This window comes from Anomaloglossus baeobatrachus, chromosome 3 (genome assembly GCF_048569485.1).
Source record: "Anomaloglossus baeobatrachus isolate aAnoBae1 chromosome 3, aAnoBae1.hap1, whole genome shotgun sequence".
Lineage (NCBI taxonomy): Eukaryota > Metazoa > Chordata > Amphibia > Anura > Aromobatidae > Anomaloglossus > Anomaloglossus baeobatrachus.
The window spans coordinates 86,718,537-86,743,792 of NC_134355.1; the positions used below are offsets into that span (position 1 = coordinate 86,718,537).

The 25,256-nt window shown below is 41.2% G+C and overlaps 1 protein-coding gene across 2 annotated transcripts in view; it reads left to right on the forward strand.

The window, feature by feature from the left end:
* Positions 1–892: 892 nt before the first annotated feature.
* The window catches only part of LOC142294999 (uncharacterized), a 28,554-nt gene continuing 4,190 nt past the window's right edge, over positions 893–25,256 (forward strand). The window contains exons 1-5 of one of the 2 annotated variants that reach the window (XM_075338067.1): positions 893–912; positions 12,528–12,615; positions 19,319–19,371; positions 21,793–21,877; positions 24,961–25,025. In XM_075338067.1, the coding sequence (XP_075194182.1) occupies positions 906–912; positions 12,528–12,615; positions 19,319–19,371; positions 21,793–21,877; positions 24,961–25,025 (298 nt within the window). In that variant the 5' untranslated portion in view covers positions 893–905. Of the gene's footprint in view, positions 913–12,299; positions 12,322–12,527; positions 12,616–19,318; positions 19,372–21,792; positions 21,878–24,960; positions 25,026–25,256 lie in introns of those variants that run through there. The other variant, XM_075338066.1, reaches the window with a different exon arrangement.

The following is a 25,256-nucleotide window of genomic DNA, read 5'->3' on the forward strand; positions in this document are numbered from 1 at the left end:
CTTTCCCTGTCTGCTTGTCTCTGTCTGTCTCTTTCCTTGTCTGTCTCTTTTCAGGTAAGTTTCTTTCCAGGTCTGTCTCTTTCCAGGTCTGTCTCTGTCTGTCTCTTTCCCTGTCTGTCTGTCTCTCTGTCTGTCTTTCTGTCTGTCTCCCTCTATCCGTCTCCCCACCGACATCTTATTACCTCACATATAAGCTTCTTATACTAGGAATGTCTTTTGTTCCTATAGCAACCAATCACAGCTCCTACTAATAACCTGTAGTTCCAGGCTCCATTTACTTTAATGGAGGCATGTTTTTTGGAGAGTAACTGAAAAGCGCGGGGTTAAATTTTCCTGTCAAAACATAGTCTATGACGTTCCCTGGGTCACATGAGGTGTCTGTGCAAAATTTCGTGATTGTAAATGCGACGGTGTGGATACACTTTTCGTTTCACTTTTTCCCCATTATGTAGATAGGGGCAAAATTGATTGGTATATTGGAACGCGCGGGGTTAAAATTTCGCCTCACAACATAGCCTATGACGCTCTCAGGGTCCAGTCGTGTGAGTGTGCAAAATTTTGTGGCTGTAGCTGCGACGGTGCAGATGCCAATCCCGGACATACACACATACATACATACATACATACATACACACATACATATACATATTCAGCTTTATATATTAGATGTGTGCCACTAGATATTAGAATTTATCTTAACCGCAACGTCAACATTAATCAACCATTCAGGTTGTAATGATTGCAGAGAGACCAAGATCTAAATATTAACCAGGTCTCATCAACTGCTCATGCTTGGCATGATGACATCATAATGGGCAATGCTCGATGATATCACAATAGAGAGCGTTCTAGACAAGCGGTACGGCTAACTGAGGTCTTTGTGGTGAAGTGAAGGCGAGACCAAGATGTTAGGTTTGTAGCTCCAGGATATTAGAAGTTTAATTTCCAATTTTTAATTATGTACATACCAAAGGTTTTACGGGCAATGTGACTCCTAAAAATTTCTATAATTTCCTTCAGTAGAATTTTGGATTTAGGCTATGAACACACACTGCATTTTTTATAATTTTGGTAAGGAGATGGATGTTTAAATACCGCGCCAAAGACCACTAGTGCAGGAGATGAATTTAACGTGACTTTATTCCATGTTCAGGTCTACGCGTTTCAGGAGCATCCGCTCCCTTCCTCAGGACAACACAGGCACAAGCAACATCAAAACCAGCAATCAAAGAATGAGCCGAAAACTATATACCTTCCGGTGTGACGTCATTGATACGCCCACTTGAACCAGAAAAGAAAAAAATCGGCGGGAATTGCACACATTCACTGAATAACACAGCAACATAATTTCAGTGCAAAAACCGCTTTGCCTTATCATAAACATATCTATTAAAAATATCATAAAACTTCCAGTTTAATAAAAAGAAAAAGAAAAATTGTTGGAGTCCCGTGTGTTTGTGAAAATAGAAAAATAATATATGTATGAAAGAATAGTGGTTATGTGAAAATGGACCAAGCGGTGAATCAGGATAGAACCTACAAGACATCCAATTAATATGTGTAAAGAATGTGACAGGGGATTAAACCATTAGACCATACAAGGCAGGCAGCGGTACATATAAGAACCCGTTCCTGCATCAACAAAAAACCAATTGTGAGTGCTATAAACACACTGTATAAAATACAGGGAGCTGAAAACTGCACTTCTCAGAACAAATGAGGTCGTGAAAGTTCAAACCGTGGGAAAGAAACCTATACGCATGCGGGAAAAAAGGTAAGAAGCGAGATAGATATGTGAGGTCGAGAAAGTTCAAAGCGTGAGAAAAACACCAATGCGCATGCGTACATACAGAAGACCAATGTGAAAGTGAATGAAACAGTGAGCATATATCAAAAACCAGAATTTACATCTAATTACAAGAATTAGAAAGGACAATAAATACAAAAATATATAAATATTAATATATGTACAACAATTTTTTGCAATCATTAAAATTACACAACCAACATGGATGCTAGCAAAAACATAAAACTAAAAATAATAATAAAAACAATATTAAAATATGAGGTAAGACCTGAATATGAGCTATAAAAAACACAATTAAAACTACATTAAAACCAACAATACAATTGCACGTTAATCAATTTTATAATTAATACCCTGACGTATACACCTAATAATTATATATAAATTTATTTGTACGTATATGGGTATATATGTATATATAACACAGAACAAAAAAGATAAAAAACCTATATATATATATATATACATAAAAAAATGTATACACATATATATATAAAATTTTAAAATTTTTTTTTTTTTTTTTTTTTTTTTTTTTATAAAACCAAAAAGCAAAGACCCCTAATGAAAAAGGTCGGTTACCTCGTTCAACCCCAACGGTTTAAGGGTATTTAACTTATAAATCCAATACGTTTCCTTTTTGTTTAATAATTCATTCCGATTAGGGGTATATGGGGGTATTTGCTCAATAGGAGTAACTTTAAGACAAAATTTTTTATCATGAACCATGGCCATATGCCTAGATAGGCCATGGAGCATAAACCCAATTTTTACATTGTGCCTATGCGAGTTCATTCGATTATGCAGGGCTTGCGTGGTCCTGCCCACATAACGCATACCACAGTCACACTCAATAAGGTAGACAACAAATTCAGATTGACACGTGAGATGACTCTTAATAGTGAACTCAGTACCTCCTGGAGACGAACCAAAGAACTCCCTTCTGTGCTGTATGGATCTACAACAAAGACAGTTTTTTATACCACATTTAAAAACTCCAACAGGTTTATTACTTAAAGGTGCAGGTAAAAGGGTCCTCAATCTACTGGGGGCTAACTGATTTTTTAGACTGGAAGCCCTCCTAAACGTAATCCCAGGTTTTTTTGGGAGAACATCCCTCAAAAAGGGATCATTAAGAAGAATGTTCCAATGTCTTTGAATGACATTTTTTATGGCCACACTATCCCTACTGTAAGTAGTCAAGAAATTTAAAGAAAAATTAGGCTCATTCTTGAAACATTTTTTTGTCATAGGCTCATTCTTTTTCCCTTTAATTAATTCCACCTGTTGGGATTTTAAATTCTCTTTATAGGCTCTTTTAATCACCGAATGTGGATATTTTTTATTTAAAAATCTGTCCTTTAGGACCCCTGCCTGTTCAATAAAATCCTTATTAAGGGTACAATTCCTACGTATCCACTGATATTGATTTCTAGGCACATTTAACAGCCATTTACAATAATGATCACTAGTAAAATCAATATATCCATTACTGTCCACCTTTTTGAAGAACGTTTTAGTAATAATAGTGCCCTCCTCATGCTTAATGGTGAGGTCCAAAAAATCTATAGTTTTCTTGTCCACTGAAGGAGAAAACGTAAGGCCCCAATTATTGTTCTTTATATGTTCCAGGAAAGGAGTTAAACTATTTTCAGAGTCATCCCAAATCATAAATAAATCATCAATATACCTTTTATAGATGATAATATGTTTAGAGAATTTAGAAGAATATATATATTGCAACTCAAATAATCCCATGAACAAATTTGCAAACGTGGGTGCCACCTTCGAGCCCATCGCCACCCCACGTCGCTGGCGATACAATACATCCTGGAAGGTAAAAAAATTATTCACCAGAATGAACTCCATGCTCTCCAAAATAAAGTTTTTTTGCGCCTCTGGTAGGCGGTCATCAACCCCCAGGAATTGCTGAAATACCTCGAGACCCAGATCATGTAATATATTTGTGTATAATGCAGCAATATCTAGTGAAACAAACCGGTAGGACTCCTTCCATTCAATATCCTTAATAATGTTAATAAGGTGGGTGGAATCACGTAAAAAACTTTTTAACCTGACCACATGTATACCCATTATCTGGTCTATATAAGCTGCTAGGTTCTCGGTTAGTGAACCAATACCAGAAATAATAGGTCTCCCTGGAGGGTTGTGGAGAGATTTATGAATTTTGGGTAGGTGGTAATAAAATGCTATCTTGGGATTTTTAACCTCCAGAAATTTTGTTTCATCTTTATTAAGTATCCCTCTCTGTGTTGCATCTTTTATCAAAGTATAATACTTTTTTAAAGAAAGATCATACTGAGCCATCTCCACCACTTCATAATGAGCCGGATTCAAAAGATTCCTCATTGCCTCAGACAAATATGTCTCTTTATTTTGTATAACTATACCCCCCCCCCCTTATCTGCATTTCTAATAATTATGGATGGGTTATTTTTTAAACCTAAGAGGGCCGCCCTCTCCTCCTTATTCAGATTAGACTTGAAAGGTGCTTTATTAAGCGCAAGTCTTTTAAAATCTTCAAGGACTAGATCGTAATACGTTTTTAAATGGTGTCCCTTACTCTGAAGAGGATAGAAATTAGATTTAACCTTACAGTCAGTATGGAAAAAATCATCCACAGGTGAAACAGTCACCTGCGGGTTGTGCTTATTGACTTGAAAATGACGAGTAAGAGTCAATTTTCTGATAAATTTTTGTAGGTCAATATACATCTCAAAATCATTTGAATTTTTTGCCGGACAAAAGGACAGTCCCTTACTCAATACATCCAATTCTCCTTTTGTAAGAATGTGACTGGACAGATTAAAAATGCCCTTATTGGCAGGGTCTATTGTGGGCCTCTTCTCTCTTTTTTGTTTGACCCTAAAGCCAGCCCTGGTTCCTCGGTAATGTTTTTTCTTTTTCCCACTCGCGGTGTGAGGAAATGTATAATCTGGGGTTGGGTGCTCCTGGCCCCCGGTAAAAAAGGAACACATTTGTCTCCCTCACGAGTATTATCAATAGTAACTATGCCTTTTGCAGAGTCATCAATAATTGTGGCCGTGGATACCATTAAGGTGGGCATCTCTAGTGGACCCTGTTCAGGAGGTAATGGGATGTATTCATCATGTATGGACATATCCAATACGTCCAATACATCTTTATCCATAATATCTTCTTCAATGACTGATATACTGACTTTTTCTCGTTCTATTTCTAGATCTCTATTTTTTCGTATTCTCTCTATTTGTAGCCTGAGGGCTTCTAATTGCTTCCTAGTCTCCGTGAAATCTCTGGGAGCAGTATCGGAAAATAAAGTAGAGCCAGGGTCTACAAGGGCTGGTTTAATCTGTTTGGGACTAGGAATAATAATCGGGTCCCTACTAGTGATTACAGTAAAAACCTCATCCGTTATGGTGGGTAAAGGGGATTCAGAATTAGGGGCACCCATAGGGTTAGAGGGGGGAGGGCGTTTTGCCTGTCCCCCATCAACACTGTCAATGCTATTATTTCTGATGGACACATTGGAATTTTTCCTATGAAATTTACTATTGAAAAAATTCCTATGCTGGCTGTTACGTCTAGGTCTATGATTAAAAGGCGTCCTATGTGTTACCTTATCAGAAAATTCTGAACTTTTTTTATCAGTAACCATATCTTGTCTATCCCGTTGTAATTTTTTAGATTTACGGAATATGGTGTCCTGTTCTAATTGAGTTAACCTAGTATTAATATCAGAATTGTGAATTTTATATTCCGGATGTAGATCAAATTTGTTCAACTCTTTATACAAATCATTAATGTTATTAGTTGCTTCATCCGCAATAGTAATTCTTTTCTTATGTAAGCACTGTAACATGCTCTGCATACAATTACAGAGAATACCATCCCATTCTGCCGTGAAAATCAAATCGGATGGAAAGGGAGAGTCATGTGTGATTCTTAAGCCCCACGGGCACAACTTCTCCTCCATGTAAATCATGAGGAACCTGGCATCCAGCCCAAATCTAAGTTCCTCTTTCAACAAATCTTCCAGTCGATGAAACAGTTTTATCATGCATGCAGTATCCTCCTCAGAGTATATGTTAGGTAAATCATGATCCCAATTGGTTCTATGAACCACGGGTGCACCTACTGTTTGTAGAATTAATTTTTCTCTTGAGGAAAGTCGGTTGTTAAAATATTCCATCTTAGGTGAAAAACGACCCTCTGCTGCTAGATCCACACACAGAAGAGCTGGTCACGCCAGATCCAAGAAAAACCGTGAAAAACACTGTGGAAAGAGAGCGCAATAGGGTCTTACCCCACAAACAATTTAGGGTATGATTCACAGAGGTTACTCACCAAGTGTAGTTGTGAAAGTCACAACCACTATGCAGGCATATAAACTGGGTCAGCGGCAGCAGTCATCCCTGTGATGAATAATTTTGGTAAGGAGATGGATGTTTAAATACCGCGCCAAAGACCACTAGTGCAGGAGATGAATTTAACGTGACTTTATTCCATGTTCAGGTCTACGCGTTTCAGGAGCATCCGCTCCCTTCCTCAGGACAACACAGGCACAAGCAACATCAAAACCAGCAATCAAAGAATGAGCCGAAAACTATATACCTTCCGGTGTGACGTCATTGATACGCCCACTTGAACCAGAAAAGAAAAAAATCGGCGGGAATTGCACACATTCACTGAATAACACAGCAACATAATTTCAGTGCAAAAACCGCTTTGCCTTATCATAAACATATCTATTAAAAATATCATAAAACTTCCAGTTTAATAAAAAGAAAAAGAAAAATTGTTGGAGTCCCGTGTGTTTGTGAAAATAGAAAATTAGAACAGGACACCATATTCCGTAAATCTAAAAAATTACAACGGGATAGACAAGATATGGTTACTGATAAAAAAAGTTCAGAATTTTCTGATAAGGTAACACATAGGACGCCTTTTAATCATAGACCTAGACGTAACAGCCAGCATAGGAATTTTTTCAATAGTAAATTTCATAGGAAAAATTCCAATGTGTCCATCAGAAATAATAGCATTGACAGTGTTGATGGGGGACAGGCAAAACGCCCTCCCCCCTCTAACCCTATGGGTGCCCCTAATTCTGAATCCCCTTTACCCACCATAACGGATGAGGTTTTTACTGTAATCACTAGTAGGGACCCGATTATTATTCCTAGTCCCAAACAGATTAAACCAGCCCTTGTAGACCCTGGCTCTACTTTATTTTCCGATACTGCTCCCAGAGATTTCACGGAGACTAGGAAGCAATTAGAAGCCCTCAGGCTACAAATAGAGAGAATACGAAAAAATAGAGATCTAGAAATAGAACGAGAAAAAGTCAGTATATCAGTCATTGAAGAAGATATTATGGATAAAGATGTATTGGACTTATTGGATATGTCCATACATGATGAATACATCCCATTACCTCCTGAACAGGGTCCACTAGAGATGCCCACCTTAATGGTATCCACGGCCACAATTATTGATGACTCTGCAAAAGGCATAGTTACTATTGATAATACTCGTGAGGGAGACAAATGTGTTCCTTTTTTACCGGGGGCCAGGAGCACCCAACCCCAGATTATACATTTCCTCACACCGCGAGTGGGAAAAAGAAAAAACATTACCGAGGAACCAGGGCTGGCTTTAGGGTCAAACAAAAAAGAGAGAAGAGGCCCACAATAGACCCTGCCAATAAGGGCATTTTTAATCTGTCCAGTCACATTCTTACAAAAGGAGAATTGGATGTATTGAGTAAGGGACTGTCCTTTTGTCCGGCAAAAAATTCAAATGATTTTGAGATGTATATTGACCTACAAAAATTTATCAGAAAATTGACTCTTACTCGTCATTTTCAAGTCAATAAGCACAACCCGCAGGTGACTGTTTCACCTGTGGATGATTTTTTCCATACTGACTGTAAGGTTAAATCTAATTTCTATCCTCTTCAGAGTAAGGGACACCATTTAAAAACGTATTACGATCTAGTCCTTGAAGATTTTAAAAGACTTGCGCTTAATAAAGCACCTTTCAAGTCTAATCTGAATAAGGAGGAGAGGGCGGCCCTCTTAGGTTTAAAAAATAACCCATCCATAATTATTAGAAATGCAGATAAGGGGGGGGGGGTATAGTTATACAAAATAAAGAGACATATTTGTCTGAGGCAATGAGGAATCTTTTGAATCCGGCTCATTATGAAGTGGTGGAGATGGCTCAGTATGATCTTTCTTTAAAAAAGTATTATACTTTGATAAAAGATGCAACACAGAGAGGGATACTTAATAAAGATGAAACAAAATTTCTGGAGGTTAAAAATCCCAAGATAGCATTTTATTACCACCTACCCAAAATTCATAAATCTCTCCACAACCCTCCAGGGAGACCTATTATTTCTGGTATTGGTTCACTAACCGAGAACCTAGCAGCTTATATAGACCAGATAATGGGTATACATGTGGTCAGGTTAAAAAGTTTTTTACGTGATTCCACCCACCTTATTAACATTATTAAGGATATTGAATGGAAGGAGTCCTACCGGTTTGTTTCACTAGATATTGCTGCATTATACACAAATATATTACATGATCTGGGTCTCGAGGTATTTCAGCAATTCCTGGGGGTTGATGACCGCCTACCAGAGGCGCAAAAAAACTTTATTTTGGAGGGCATGGAGTTCATTCTGGTGAATAATTTTTTTACCTTCCAGGATGTATTGTATCGCCAGCGACGTGGGGTGGCGATGGGCTCGAAGGTGGCACCCACGTTTGCAAATTTGTTCATGGGATTATTTGAGTTGCAATATATATATTCTTCTAAATTCTCTAAACATATTATCATCTATAAAAGGTATATTGATGATTTATTTATGATTTGGGATGACTCTGAAAATAGTTTAACTCCTTTCCTGGAACATATAAAGAACAATAATTGGGGCCTTACGTTTTCTCCTTCAGTGGACAAGAAAACTATAGATTTTTTGGACCTCACCATTAAGCATGAGGAGGGCACTATTATTACTAAAACGTTCTTCAAAAAGGTGGACAGTAATGGATATATTGATTTTACTAGTGATCATTATTGTAAATGGCTGTTAAATGTGCCTAGAAATCAATATCAGAGGATACGTAGGAATTGTACCCTTAATAAGGATTTTATTGAACAGGCAGGGGTCCTAAAGGACAGATTTTTAAATAAAAAATATCCACATTCGGTGATTAAAAGAGCCTATAAAGAGAATTTAAAATCCCAACAGGTGGAATTAATTAAAGGGAAAAAGAATGAGCCTATGACAAAAAAATGTTTCAAGAATGAGCCTAATTTTTCTTTAAATTTCTTGACTACTTACAGTAGGGATAGTGTGGCCATAAAAAATGTCATTCAAAGACATTGGAACATTCTTCTTAATGATCCCTTTTTGAGGGATGTTCTCCCAAAAAAACCTGGGATTACGTTTAGGAGGGCTTCCAGTCTAAAAAATCAGTTAGCCCCCAGTAGATTGAGGACCCTTTTACCTGCACCTTTAAGTAATAAACCTGTTGGAGTTTTTAAATGTGGTATAAAAAACTGTCTTTGTTGTAGATCCATACAGCACAGAAGGGAGTTCTTTGGTTCGTCTCCAGGAGGTACTGAGTTCACTATTAAGAGTCATCTCACGTGTCAATCTGAATTTGTTGTCTACCTTATTGAGTGTGACTGTGGTATGCGTTATGTGGGCAGGACCACGCAAGCCCTGCATAATCGAATGAACTCACATAGGCACAATGTAAAAATTGGGTTTATGCTCCATGGCCTATCTAGGCATATGACCATGGTTCATGATAAAAAATTTTGTCTTAAAGTTACTCCTATTGAGCAAATACCCCCATATACCCCTAATCGGAATGAATTATTAAACAAAAAGGAAACGTATTGGATTTATAAGTTAAATACCCTTAAACCGTTGGGGTTGAACGAGGTAACCGACCTTTTTCATTAGGGGTCTTTGCTTTTTGGTTTTATAAAAAAAAAAAAAAAAAATTAAAATTTTATATATATATGTGTATACATTTTTTTATGTATATATATATATATATATATAGGTTTTTTATCTTTTTTGTTCTGTGTTATATATACATATATACCCATATACGTACAAATAAATTTATATATAATTATTAGGTGTATACGTCAGGGTATTAATTATAAAATTGATTAACGTGCAATTGTATTGTTGGTTTTAATGTGGTTTTAATTGTGTTTTTTATAGCTCATATTCAGGTCTTACCTCATATTTTAATATTGTTTTTATTATTATTTTTAGTTTTATGTTTTTGCTAGCATCCATGTTGGTTGTGTAATTTTAATGATTGCAAAAAATTGTTGTACATATATTAATATTTATATATTTTTGTATTTATTGTCCTTTCTAATTCTTGTAATTAGATGTAAATTCTGGTTTTTGATATATGCTCACTGTTTCATTCACTTTCACATTGGTCTTCTGTATGTACGCATGCGCATTGGTGTTTTTCTCACGCTTTGAACTTTCTCGACCTCACATATCTATCTCGCTTCTTACCTTTTTTCCCGCATGCGTATAGGTTTCTTTCCCACGGTTTGAACTTTCACGACCTCATTTGTTCTGAGAAGTGCAGTTTTCAGCTCCCTGTATTTTATACAGTGTGTTTATAGCACTCACAATTGGTTTTTTGTTGATGCAGGAACGGGTTCTTATATGTACCGCTGCCTGCCTTGTATGGTCTAATGGTTTAATCCCCTGTCACATTCTTTACACATATTAATTGGATGTCTTGTAGGTTCTATCCTGATTCACCGCTTGGTCCATTTTCACATAACCACTATTCTTTCATACATATATTATTTTTCTATTTTCACAAACACACGGGACTCCAACAATTTTTCTTTTTCTTTTTATTAAACTGGAAGTTTTATGATATTTTTAATAGATATGTTTATGATAAGGCAAAGCGGTTTTTGCACTGAAATTATGTTGCTGTGTTATTCAGTGAATGTGTGCAATTCCCGCCGATTTTTTTCTTTTCTGGTTCAAGTGGGCGTATCAATGACGTCACACCGGAAGGTATATAGTTTTCGGCTCATTCTTTGATTGCTGGTTTTGATGTTGCTTGTGCCTGTGTTGTCCTGAGGAAGGGAGCGGATGCTCCTGAAACGCGTAGACCTGAACATGGAATAAAGTCACGTTAAATTCATCTCCTGCACTAGTGGTCTTTGGCGCGGTATTTAAACATCCATCTCCTTACCAAAATTATTCATCACAGGGATGACTGCTGCCGCTGACCCAGTTTATATGCCTGCATAGTGGTTGTGACTTTCACAACTACACTTGGTGAGTAACCTCTGTGAATCATACCCTAAATTGTTTGTGGGGTAAGACCCTATTGCGCTCTCTTTCCACAGTGTTTTTCACTGCATTTTTTATGTGTTTTTTTATGCCAGGAAAGTCATTGAGAATTCTAGTGTTGTGCATGTTCCTAATTTTCCCCTTTCAGATTTGATGCAGAAAATATATTGCAGCACGTACATTTTTTCAGTGTTTTTGCCAGCGTTTTTAAACCCCAAATGCATGTAAAAAAATGCACCAAAGAAGTGGGAAAAACGCATTGCAAATGTGCAGATTTTTTATTTGTGTCAGGAATTTAGGATATCTAATATGTATATATATATATATATATATATGTATATATATATATATATATATATGTACACATATATAGATAGATAGACATATATATATATATAAAAATATATATTTGTATGTATATATATATATGTGTGTGGATATATATATATATATATATATATATATATATAGCATGTAAAGGTTTTCAGCACCCCTGATCAGATCAAAATTATTAAATTATTGTTATTTATATTTATAATTGTTATTGTGAACAGTTAAGCAAGTTGAGGCATAAAAGATGACACATTTCCTTTGTATTTTTATATTTTCAACTTATAAATTTTAAAATTAACAAAAAAGGAAACGGGGATGATGCAAAAGTTTGGGAACCCTGCATAGTTAGTAACTAGTAGCACCCCCCTTTGGTAAGTGTCACAGCTTGTAAATGCATTTTGTAGCCAGACAGTTCTTGTTTGAGGGACTTTCATCTTCATGGGTGCCTAAACTTTTGCATCGGCTCATTTTCCTTTTTGTAATTTTTCTAATGTTAAAAATGTAAAAAAAATTTTTTAAAAAAAGTGCCTAAAATACAATGGAAATGTGTCGTCTTCAACTTCATGTATTTTAGAGATCATTTAAATTTATAATCTGCTTACTTGTTCTCAATAATATTTATTTTGACCAGGGGTGCCCAAACTTTTGCATGCCCCTGTTCACATATAGTATTCAATGGACTCATCGTTGCACATGGTTATGATTACATCATAATGCAAAATGATGATGTCACAATATGGAACCATATGTACACGGAACAGATGACTTAGCCCTATGGGGTGATGTGAGGGGAAAGAGATGAAGATGTTAGGTCAGTAACTATAGGATATTAGTAGAGCATTTTGTATATACAATGTAGTATTTTGCACTAGTTTTACGGCTATCATGGAAAAGAGTCACATATTCAATATATTAAAACTTCAGCACAATATTTGTTATAGAATTATTTGGTAGATAATTGTATGTTTTGTACACGATTGATTATAAAGGTTTCTCATTGTTTTTTCTCTCTCATAGGTTTTGGTAAATCCGTGATTTTGATAGTAATTGTGTTTTTAACACTATTAGTGGATACATTTACTACATTATTTGCCATTTTCAACTGGTAAGTTATTGATATCAGGAATTACCCCGATGCATTTCCCCTTACACACACTTAGGTCAAGTCCCACGATAGAAGAAATCTCATTCCCTATGTGTTTTGTTTTTTTTTACATAGTTACTTAGGTTGAAAAAAGCTCTAGGTCCATCTAGTTCAACCTTCCTCCACCAATTATATATTTTGTCACTAAGTCATTTATAACCAACAATGTTATGTGTACTGAGGAAGTCATCCAGCCCTTTTTTAAAAGCTGTTAGGCTGTGTGCACACTTTGCGTTTTTACCGCGGAAATGCTGCGTTTAGAACCGCAGCGTTTCAGTGGCAAATTGCATGCTTTCAGCTTTCCCAGCAAAGTGTATGAGAAAGCCGAAAAATCAGTGCACATGCTGCGTTTCTAAACGCAGCGTTTTGGATGGCAAAAATCGGTGCGGAAAGAAAAGCAGCATGTCACTTCTTTTGTGCATTGTAGCTGCGTTCTCTCCCCCATTGAATCAATGATGTGGGTCAGAACGCAGCTACACCGCAGTGAGCTGCTTTTTTGTTGTGGTCCGCGGCCTTTGTCGGCATGCCAGAACGCAGGCATTTACCTGGAAGTGAGGTCAAGAGGTTTCCTGTTGACCTCACTTCCTGGCAAAGTCCAGGAAAGCCCCCGGTGTCGCCAAAGTGCCCGCCCCGACCCCCGACCCCCCTCCCGAAAATCCAACATGGCCGCGCACACAGTAGCGCACCGGCCGCCCTGCTCCTATGATTTCTGTCGCATGTGCAATAACACATGCGACAGAAAAATGCCCCCCCCGGCCCTGCCAGGTCACCCCCTATTCCCCCGGTATTCCCCCTTACCTGTCCGGTCGCAGCGCTGATCCCCCGCGGCCCCCTCCTCCTTCACAGTGCACGCTGGCCGGTCACATGAGCAGAGCAGCTGACAGCCAGCACTGTGTTCAGAGAGCTGTGCTGGCTGCTCGGCACTCTGCAGCTGTGACCCGGGGAGAGTGGGTGCAGATTTTTGGCACCCACTCTCCTCAAATGGAGGGTCTGCCCTCCTAGAAAATGGGGGATACGTTCCCTGAACGTGCCCCCATATTCTAGAAGGTCCAGAGGCGACGTGGGACGTCCATATGGATTTTTGCGGACCCATTTTTTTCAAATTTTTTGATTAAATTGGAGAACAAGGGAATGATTTGGGGAGTGTTTTTTCTAATAAAAATTTTTTTGTCATTTTTTTTTGCTTTTGTTTACTGTCAATTAGTTATGTCGGGTATCTAATAGACGCCGTGACATCACTAATTGCTGGGCTTGATGCCAGGTGACATTACACATCTGGTATCAACCCCATTTATTACCCCGTTTGCCAAAGCACCAGGGCGCGGGATGAGTTGGAGCGAAGCGCCAGGATTGGCGCATCTAATGGATGCGCCACTTCTGGGGCGGCTGCGGCCTGCTATTTTTAGGCTGGGAAGAGTCCAATAACCATGGCTCTTCCCACCCTGAGAATACCAGACCCCAGCTGTCAGCTTCACCTTGGCTGGTGATCTATTTGGGGGACCCCACGTTATTTTTTTTTTAATTCTTTATTTATAAATAAAAAAAAAAAGCCTGGGGAGCCCTCCAAATTGATCAACAGCCAAGATGAAGCTGCCAGCTGTGGTTTGCAGGCTACAGCTGTCTGCTTTACCCTGACTGGCTATCAAAAATAGGGGGGACCCCACGCCATTTTTTTCATTTTTTTTTATTGGATAAATACTAAGCTAGGCACCCTTTAGTGCCACATGAAAGGTACTAAAGGTGCCAGCTTAGAATATGCAGGCGGGGGTGGGACGTTATATATATTTGACATCCATTCATCCATTGACGCTTTTTAGGTTGTGTGCCCACAATCAGGGTTTGCAGCGTTATGGGCGCTGAGTGTTTTCCCTGCGTCCATAACGCTGCGTTGTGCAGTAGAAGCACAGTGGAAGGATTTTTGGAGATCCCATGCCCACTGTGCTTCTTTTCTCCGCAGCATAAACTGACCGGTGGCGTGGCTTCCCGAGCCTCAGCATGTCAATTTATGCTACGGAGACGAGAGTGTTCTCTGCAGGTAGAATAGAGCTCCACAACAGCCTGAACCCAAATCGTGGGCATGGGCAGCTGCAGGAAGGCTGACACTGTGTACTAGACGCCGTGTCGCTGGATCATGGCCACATAGCCTTAGGCCTCTTTCACACGTCAGTGATTCTGGGACGTTTGTGCTTTTTTTTAAACGTACCAGGATCACTGACATACGCAGACCCATTATAATGAATGGGTCTGCTCACACATCAGTGATTTGTCACTGCACGTGTCTCCGTGCAGCGTACCCGCGTGTGCGTGATTGCCGCACGGAGACATGTCCATTTTTTTCTGGCATCACTGATGTCCCACGGACCACGCAGTGGTGTGGTCCGTGAAACACGTGCCAGAAAAAAAACGTGCTTTTAAAATAAAAATCATTTTAACTCACCCGGCGTCCAGCGATGTCCTCTGCAGCCCGTACAGCTTGCTGCTTCTGAGCCGGCTCATTATTGTCGTGCATATTCATGATGCACGACACAGCTGACCCGGAAGCAGCTGCTGCGGGGGTCAGCGCCGGCCGGATGCTGCACCGCGGGAGCGATCAGCACCATGGAGAGTGGGAGCAGGCGCAGGTGAGTTAATCTCTAAGTGCAATCACGGGCCACGGAGAACGGAGCCCGGATTGCACTTAGACAACCCATGTATGCCGTGATTCACGGCACACGGAGGGACATGTGCGTGTTTTACACGCCAGTGAAAAACGTCAGTGTTTTTCACTGACGTGTGAAACGGGCCTAAAAGTGAGAATATTGTTGCTACAGCAACATTTTGGGTGAAGTAGCTGTGGATTCAAAATGCTTAATATACTCCTGAATAAAATCCTTGAGGGGTGCAGATTCCAAAATGGCGTCACTTGTGGGGGTTTTCTGACGTATAGGTACCTAAGGGGCTCGGTGCGCGAAGTTTATTTCAACTTTTCCAAAATTCAAATGGTGCTCCTTCCATTCCAAGCCCTCCCATTTATCCAAACAGAATGTGGAGAAGGAAATGACATCACAGGTTTTTTTTCCAAAGGTCTGTGTTCAACCAACTTTATTAACACTGACAAGTCTTAAAAAACGCACCTAAAAAAACGCATGAAAAACGCATGAAAAACGCATGCGTTTTCGATGCCTTTTTCTCAAAAAGCATTGTTTACAATTCTCCCCTCTGCCAGAGGGTGCGTTTTTTTCCGCGCTGAAAAAAAAGCAACGTGTGCACATAGCCTTATAGTATCTGCAATTACTACCTCTTGTGGTCGGCATTCCACAGTCTGACCGCTCTAACTGTAAAGAACCCTTTCCTATTTAGCTGCTGGAATCGCTTTTCTTCCATTCGCAGTGAGTGCCCCCTGGTCCTTAGTACTGTCTTTGGAAGGAATAAGTCATGTGCCAGTCCTTTATATTGACCACACATGTATTTATACATAGAAATGAGATCTCCTCTGAGACGTCTTTCTTCTAAGCTAAACATAGCTAACTTTTTCAACCTCTCATCATATGGGAGGCCTTCCATTCCTTGTAGTAGTCTAGTTAGTCACCTTTGAATTGATTCTTACTTCTGATGTCCTTTTTAAAATGTGGAGCCCAAAACTGGATCCCATATTCCAGATGTGGCCTTACAAGTGATTTATAGAGGGGTAACAATACGCTGGGATCACGGGATCTAATTTCTCTTTTTATACACCCTAAAATCTTGTTTGCTTTAGCAGCTGCTGCCTGACATTGAGAGCTGCTGCTCAGCTTATTTGTAATGAGAATACCCAAGTCCTTCTCCTGTTCTGTAGTCCCGAGTTTACTTCCATTTAATGTATACGCAGTTATAGGATTACTCCGTCCTAGGTGCATTACTTTACATTTATCAACATTAAATCTCATTTGCCAAGTGTCTGCCCATTCTGACATCTTATCCAGATCGTTTTGTAATATTGTACTATCAAGGTCAGTTTTACCTGCAGTTCATTTTTATAAGTCGCAATTAAAAACCGCATTGCATTGTTACCGTGTTCCAGCCGTGAAAAACACACAAAAATGCATGTAATCCACACTTGACTGCGTATTCTAATTACAAATAAGTTGAGCAGCAGCACTCAATGTCAAGCAGCAGCTGCTAGAGCAAACAAGATTCTAAGGTGTAAAAAAGAGAGATTAGATCCCGTGATCCCAACGTATTATTATCCCTTTATAAATCACTTGTAAGGCAACATCTAGAATAATGGGATTCAGTTTTGGGCTCCACATTTTAAAAAGGACATTCAGAAGTTAGGGGTACTTTGCATGCTGCGACATCGCTAGCCGATGATAGCGATGCTGAGCGCGATAGTACCCGCCCCGTCGCACATGCGATATCTTGTGATAGCTGCCGTAGCGAACATTATCGCTACGGCAGCTTCACACACACTTACCTGCCCTGTGATGTCGCTCTGGCTGGCGACCCGCTTCCTTCCTAAGGGGGCGGGTCGTGCGGCCTCACTGCAACGTCACATGGCAGGCGGCCTATAGAAGCGGAGAGGCGGAGATGAGCGGGACGTAAACATCCCGCCCACCTCCTTCCTTCCGCATAGCCGGTGGAGGCAGGTAAAGAGAAGTTCCTCGCTCCTGCGGCTTCATACACAGCGATGTGTGCTGCCGCAGGAACGAGGAACAACATCGTACCTGTCGTTGCAGCGAAATTATGAAAATAACCGACACTGCACAGATCACCGATTTACGACGCTTTTGCGATCGTTTATCGGTGCATCTAGGCTTTACACGTTGCGACGTCGTTACTGGCGCCGGATGTGCGTCGCTTTCGATTTGACCCCGACGACATCGTAGTAGCGATGTCGCAACGTGCAAAGTACCCCTTAGAGTCAGTTCAAAGGTGGTTAACTAGACTACTACAAGGAATGGAGGCCTCCCATATGATGACAGGTTGCAAAAGTTAGATATGTTTAGCTTAGAAAAAAGACGTCTCAGAGTGATGTCATTTATATGTATAAATAAGTGTGGTCAATACAAAGGAATGGGACATGACTTATTCCTTCTGAAGTCAATACTAAAGACCAGTGGGAATTCACTGCGAGTGTCAGAAAAGCGATTCCGGCAGCTAAATAGGAAAGGATGCTTTACAGTTAGAGTAGTCAGACTGTGGAATGCCCTACCACAAGAGGTAGTAATGGCAGACACTATAAGGCTATGTGCGCACGTTGCGTAAATTCATGCAGTTACGCTGCGCTTTGTAGCGCAGCGTAACTGCATGCGTCCTGCGTCCCCTGCACAATCTATGGAGATTGTGCAGGGGCTGTCCGCACGTGGCATATTACAACGCAGCGCTTCGGCTACTGCCGAAGCGCTGCGTAAAAAGAAGTGACATGTCACTTCTTCCGTGCGCTTTGCCGGCAGCTCCTGCTCTGTCTATGGCAGGAGCTGCAGGCAGAGCGCACGTTCTCGCCGGCACCATGCGCCTCAGAACGGAGCTTTTCAGCTGCGCTCTGAAGCGCACCTTTTACGGTGCTGGGCTAGTACGCAATGTGCGCACATACCCTATCAGCTTTTAAAAAAGGGCTGGATTTCCTCAGTACACAACATTGTCAGTTATAAATGATTTAATGACAAAATATATAATTGGTGGAGGAAGGTTGAACTAGATGGACCTAGGTCTTTTTTCAACCTATGTAACTATGACTGTATCTATAAAGTGTCACCAAAGCTAAGTAACAGGAAGTATCCAAACTAAAGCAGCTGTATTTAAAATATGACATACCAAAAAGTTACAAAAGCCACAGCAGAAAAAAACAGTGATAAATGCTCATGTAAAAATGTAATGAAAAAAACACATGTGACCTAATCTAGCTAATAGGTGCAGAAATCAAAAACTCACCAAACACTCATCTTGGGAATTTGGCCTTAAGCCTGCTTTACACGAGTCGATCTATCGTGCGATTGCACGAGCGATCGTACCCGTCCCCGTCGTTTTTGCATCACGGGCAAATCGCTGCCCGTGGCGCACAAACTCGTTTAACCCCCGTCACACGCACTTACCTTCCGGACGACCTCGCTGTGGGCGACGAATGTCCACTTCCTGAAGTGGGAGGGACGTTCGGCATCACAGCGACGTCACACGGCAGCCGGCCAATAGAAGCGGAGGGGCGGAGATGAGCAGGATGTAAACATCACGCCCACCTCCTTCCTTCCATTAAGCCGGCGGGTGCCGTGGGATGGGACGCAGGTAAGCTGTGTTCATCGTTCCCATGGTGTCACACGGAGCAATGTGTGATGCCACGGAAACGATGAACAACCTGCACCCATTAAAATAAACGATATTATGAAAGTTAACGACGAGTACACGACTCATGATTTGTGAGCGACACTGCGTCGCTCGGAGGTGTCACACGAGACGACGACGAAAACCGTGACCCCGACGACATATCGCACAATATATCGTCTCGTGTAAATCCCACATTAGGCTACGTTCACACGGTTTTGCAGCATTTTTTTTTTATGCAAATTAAAAGCTGTTTTTTGCAATACTAGATAAAATGAGATTTCAGAAATCTTATGCACATGCTTGATTATTTTTATGACTAAATTGGAAAATACTTGTTTCTCAATTAAACTTTAATATTTAAGCTCTTTTCATTTCTTTTACTTTTTAGGGCAAAAACAAAAAATGACAAAGACATTGTGGAAAACTTTTTCCATAAACTAGGTAAGCATAACAGTATAGGCTGCTTTACACCTTACAATTACACATGCGATATCGTATGCGATGTGACACGCCCCCATCGTATGTGCAGCACGTTCAATTTGTTGCCCGTGTCACACAAACGATTAAATCCCGTCACACGTACTTACCCTCCATACGACCTCGATGTGGACGGCGAACATCCACTTCCTGAAGGGGGAGGGACGTTCAGCGTCACAGCGATGTCACACTGCGGCCGGCCAAATGAAGCGGAGGGGCGGTGATGAGCGGGACGTAAACATCCCGCCCACCTCCTTCCTTTAGCATTTTCGGCGGGATGCAGGTAAGCTGTGTTCATCGTTCCCGGGGTGTCACACACAGTGATGTGTGCTGCCTCGGGAACAATGAACAACCGGACGTTCAATTTTTAGTAATTGAAAGACGTGTATGCGATCAACGGTTTTTCGTTCAATCGCAATCACACGTAGGTTTCACACGCTACAACAACACAAACGATGCCGGATGTGCATCACTTACGACATGACCCCGCCAGCACATCGTTAGATATATTGTAGCGTGTAAAGCCCGCTTTAATCCCACATACAAGGTCTGTATTCTTTGCTCCTAACCACTCAGTAGTCATTTAGACTATTGACTCTGTAAAATCAGCTCAGTCAGGTTAAAGGGAACCTGTCAGCAGACTTGGGGCCTATAAGCTGCGGCCACCACCAGTGGGCTTTTATATACAGTATGCTAACATGCTGTATATAAGAGCCCAGGCCGCTGTGTAGAACGTAAAAAACACTTTATAATACTTACCTAAACAGTCGCTCCGGTGGAGTTGGGTCATATGGGCGTCTACGTTCTCCGATGCCGTCGCCTCCTCTTGCGGCCACCTTAGTCCTCCTTCTGAATCTTGGATGCATGACGTGTTGTACGTCATACACACTTGCCGGCCGCGCACAGGCACATTACAATACTTTGATCTACCCTGCTCAGGGCAGATCAAAGTGCGCCTGCGCAGGGCCTCAATGCCGGTGAGTGTGGATGATGTCGGACGAGTCATGCACTCTGACTACAGAAGGACAAAGATGGCCGAAAGAGGAGGCACCGGCATTGGAGAACGGAGATGCCCATATGACCCAACTCCATCGCAGTGACCACAGAGTATTATAAAGTGATTTTTACGTTCTACACAGCGGCTTGGGCTCTTATATACAGTATGTTAGAATGCTGTATATAAGAGCCCACTGGTGGTGGCCGCAGCTTAGGCCTAAGACACACGGTGAAAAAAACGATGCGAGTGGAGTGCGATAAAAAATCGTATACCACTCGGACCAACATTAGCTTGTTTGTAAGCGCACGAGCGATTATTTTCTCAGCCCTAACCGGACTGAGAAAACAATCGCAGCATGCTGCGACTGTAATGTGTTCCTGTTTTCTCTCGCACTCATTCAAGTCTATGAAGCGAGAGAAAAATTGCACCGCACTCGCGGTACACCGGTGTACCACGAGTGCAGTGCGAGAATGGCAATAGCCGGCAACGGAGGAGAGAGGGAGGTAAATCTGTCCCTCCCCTCCTCAGTGCCGACCCACCTTTCCTCAGAGCCAGCCCGTCCCCGGCAGCGGAGGTCCGCTCGCACGGTCGGACCTCAGTCGCAGGGACATTTGCATGACACTCGGCTCTGCTGTGCTGCCAGCGGGAGCCGAGTGTCATGCGAGGGGATCGCAGTAATCCTTGTGTGGCCCCAGCCTTATAGTTACCAAATCTGGTGACTGGTTCCCTGTAACTAGCAAATATCCTAAAAACAGGAGCGGTCTAGAAATTGTCTTTGTTTCATAAACTGAGCACACTGATCACATAATATAGAGATAAATGCCCCTATATTATGTTATTTCCTGACACCGCACTAGGACTGATGTGGGGCGACATTTACTGCATTTATCAAAACTGTCTATGGCTATATCCGGATATAATGATTCTATTGGATTGATTGATTTACTGTTCTTGCAGAGATTTTGCACTTCCTTTTGAGGAAGTTCTGGCAATAAATTGATATGATCATCACACTTGTGTATTCCTTTAGGACATGGCAGACAAAAGCCATAAAACTATATAGGATAAGTGTAGTTTTAGGAATATTCACTGTCACCTTGGAGTTCTGTGACAAGGGATACATTATCTGATATAATAGAATAGATTTGTCACAAGAATTGCAAAACCAAAGGAAAATGGGTCCGTGTTGGTAGGATTTTGCAAATATGAATTTTGCAATAGTTTTACAGCAATCATGGCAAAAAAGTCACATAAGTTTGCGTCTGAATATACTCACAAGGCTCATGTACGATATATGGTGTATAATTATTTCTTGCAAAATTATAAAAGTTGCATATGTACTTTCTATATGTTTATATAAATATTTCCCATGTTTTTTTCTCTCATAGGTTCTAGTATATATGTGATTGTTGCAATTTTTATTGTAACAGTAATTCTGAACATAATCGGTTTCGGGCTGTGTTTTTACATCTGGTAAGTTTCTGACATCATTTTTTATATATATATATATATATATATATATATATATATATATATATATATATATATGTATATATATGCAAAAAGGAGGGGAGCCAGCACTGCCTATGAGTGGCATGCAACAATGAGAAAGTAAAAAGTGTAATATTCACAAATTCATTCCTACTGTGACAGTTCAATGAGATTTTTGGCAAATAATTGATCAATGATTTGAGCCCCCCTGCCCCGTCACGGCAAATCTCTATAAGGGGGGTCCCTACACTATATTTATAATTTATATACGTACCCTAAGGTCTCGTGTAATGCGCAGGACCGTATAAGAACATCACCTACCTGAGAAGTGTCAGAACCGCTCCCATGCTGCAAGGGCTGACAACTGCGAGTAAAAGGGCAGTCCAGGTGCCAGCGTGTGCGGCAGAACCACACACACCAGCACAATGTCAGAACTGACCCCCACAGTGCCAGAACAGCAGACATGGATGAAGGGCGGAACAGCCCCAGGCAGGTGGTGCTTAAGTAATAATGCCTATGGAACAGGAGGCGGTGGCCGTGTGTGAACAGGCACCAACATAAATTTTGATGGTAACAGAAGGAATTTGCAAACCACACTGGGTGTGCACGGCAAGGTGGCGGTCAACCACCGACCATCTAAACGCAAAAAGGAGGGGAGCCAGCACTGCCTATGAGTGGCATGCAACAATGAGAACATACCGTGTTTTTCCAAAAATAAGACCTCCCCCAAAAATAAGCCCTAGCAGGGATTTTCAGCATTTTCGAAGAAAGGCTTAAATATAAGCCCTCCCCCGAAAATAAGCCCTAGTCCCGGATCAATAATGAAGTGTCCGTGCAGCTAAAAAAGATACAGATACTGCAGGACACTTCATTATACACAGCGGCACCCGGCAATTACACTCACCAGACACTGAGCTGCAGGACCTGTAGTGATCACACACCCGCACACATCAGCTCACACACACACACACACACACACACACACACACAATCAGATCTCACACACACACCAGATCTCATACACAAACATCGGATCGCACACACATTCAGATCGCACACGCAAACAACAAATCACACACACACACAAACATCGGATCGCACACACATCGGATCGCATACACACTCACCTCATCCAGTGACACCGATCTCTTCTCGCCGGGAGAATCCTGAGAGGCAGTGCGGTGCAGCACGACGAACAGGACCTGCGGCCGGACACGTGACTTGCTCTCATTTTCTGCTGCCGTAAGTGCTGGATGTGATGTGATGTGTGTGTGTGTGTCTGCAATCGGCTGTGTGTGTGTGTGTCTGCGATCGGCTGTGTTTTTCTGCGATCGGCTGTGTGTGTCTGCGTTCGGATGTGTGTATCTGTGATCGGCTGTGTGTTCCTGCGATCTGCTGTGTGTATCTGTGATCGGCTGTGTGTATCTGTGATCGGCTGTGTGTATCTGTGATCGGCTGTGTGTGTCTGCGTTCGGATGTGTGTATCTGTGATCGGCTGTGTGTTCCTGTGATCGGATGTGGGTATCTGTGATCGGCTGTGTGTGCCTGCGATCTGCTGTGTGTATCTGTGATGGCTGTGCGTGCCTGCGATCTGCTGTGTGTATCTGTGATCGGCTGTGTGTGTCTGCGTTTGGATGTGTGTATCTGTGATCGGCTGTGTGTGCCTGCGATCGGATGTGTGTATCTGTGATCGGCTGTGTGTGCCTGCGATCGGATGTGTGTATCTGTGATGGCTGTGCGTGCCTGCGATCTGCTGTGTGTATCTGTGATCGGCTGTGTGTATCTGTGATCGGCTGTGTGTATCTGTGATCGGCTGTGTGTATCTGTGATCGGCTGTGTGTGTCTGTGATCGGCTGTGTGTATCTGTGATCGGCTGTGTGTATCTGTGATCGGCTGTGTGTGTCTGTGATCGGCTGTGTGTATCTGTGATCGGCTGTGTGTGTCTGTGATCGGCTGTGTGTATCTGTGATCGGCTGTGTGTATCTGTGATCGGCTGTGTGTATCTGTGATCTGCTGTGTGTATCTGTGATCGGCTGTGTGTGTCTGCGATCGGATGTGTGTATCTGTGATGGCTGTGCATGCCTGCGATCTGCTGTGTGTGATCTGCAGTGTATATCTGCGATCTGCTGTGTGTATCTGTGATTGGCTGTGTGTGGCAGCGTGTCAGTTAGCAGCAGGGTAGGACGGCGTGCAGCACCGACTGGAGATCACAGGAGGACCTGGGAACCATGCAGATGTCCTGGTCTGGGGGGGGTCTGCTTTTTTGGGGGGTACACTTACCCCCGTGTTTCTCCAAGAATAAGACCTCCTCCAAAAATAAGCCCTAGCGCTTTTTTGGGGGGCAAACAGTGTCTTATTTTTGGAAAAACACGGTATATATATATATATATATATATATATATATATATATTTATAATAAGAGGCCTAATATTATAGGGTGTTACCCAGATGTATTTGTCCCTTTCACAGACTTAGGGCACATCCACTCTAGAAAGAAGTCTATTCTATACAGGCTCTGTTGAATTCTATGGCCCCGAATCATCAAAGCAATTACAAAAAACTGGTGTAAATCACATTATTGTAGATTGGGGCAAAAATGTTTTTACTTTTTTGCTTTCACACCAGTCTCGTGCCAGGGCTGGGTCTTGATGCTACAGCTTATCTAATACATAATAACCTGTTGCGTTCCTTATGCCAGAAATCTTACTCCAGTCCCTGACTAGAGTAAATTTCATGGTAAGGCGCACACCACATGTCAAGTGTTCTGGATTCATTAGGTGGAATATGTTTCCTAATGAATCAGGGGAAATTCTTTAACACATCCCCTCCTCAACAGCAGTCTTGATTCCTAGGGGTCTTTGTGTATCTAGTTAGTCTATACTCTAGCAGCCATGAACCATGATTAGAATACTTCCATATTAATTGTGTCTATTGGTGCATGTCCTGATTGTTTATGTTGTGTTAATACAAAAAATTCCAGTATGCTTGTAAATAAAATTCATATACTAATTTCTCAATGAAGCAATATTATCGCTTAAGATCTTTCCATTCCTTTTAATGCTTAGGAGAACTAGAAATGCCCAGAAAAAGGAGACTGATGAGCTTGAGGAAGTCATTGTCCATAAACCAGGTAATAACAATAAAACCACTATGCATGTTGTATTCTGTTCACATAACCCCTCAGTAGTCATTCACACTGTAGACTTTGAATGATTGGCTCTGTCTTGCATATCAAACCCAAAAAGAAACAGGCAAAACCAAGAAATTGCCTTTCTTTCATAAAAGCTCAAACCAAAATTCTGGTGAAACATGCCCCTTAAAATCACCTTTACCAATTTACTTTTTTTAACTAACTCCTGTA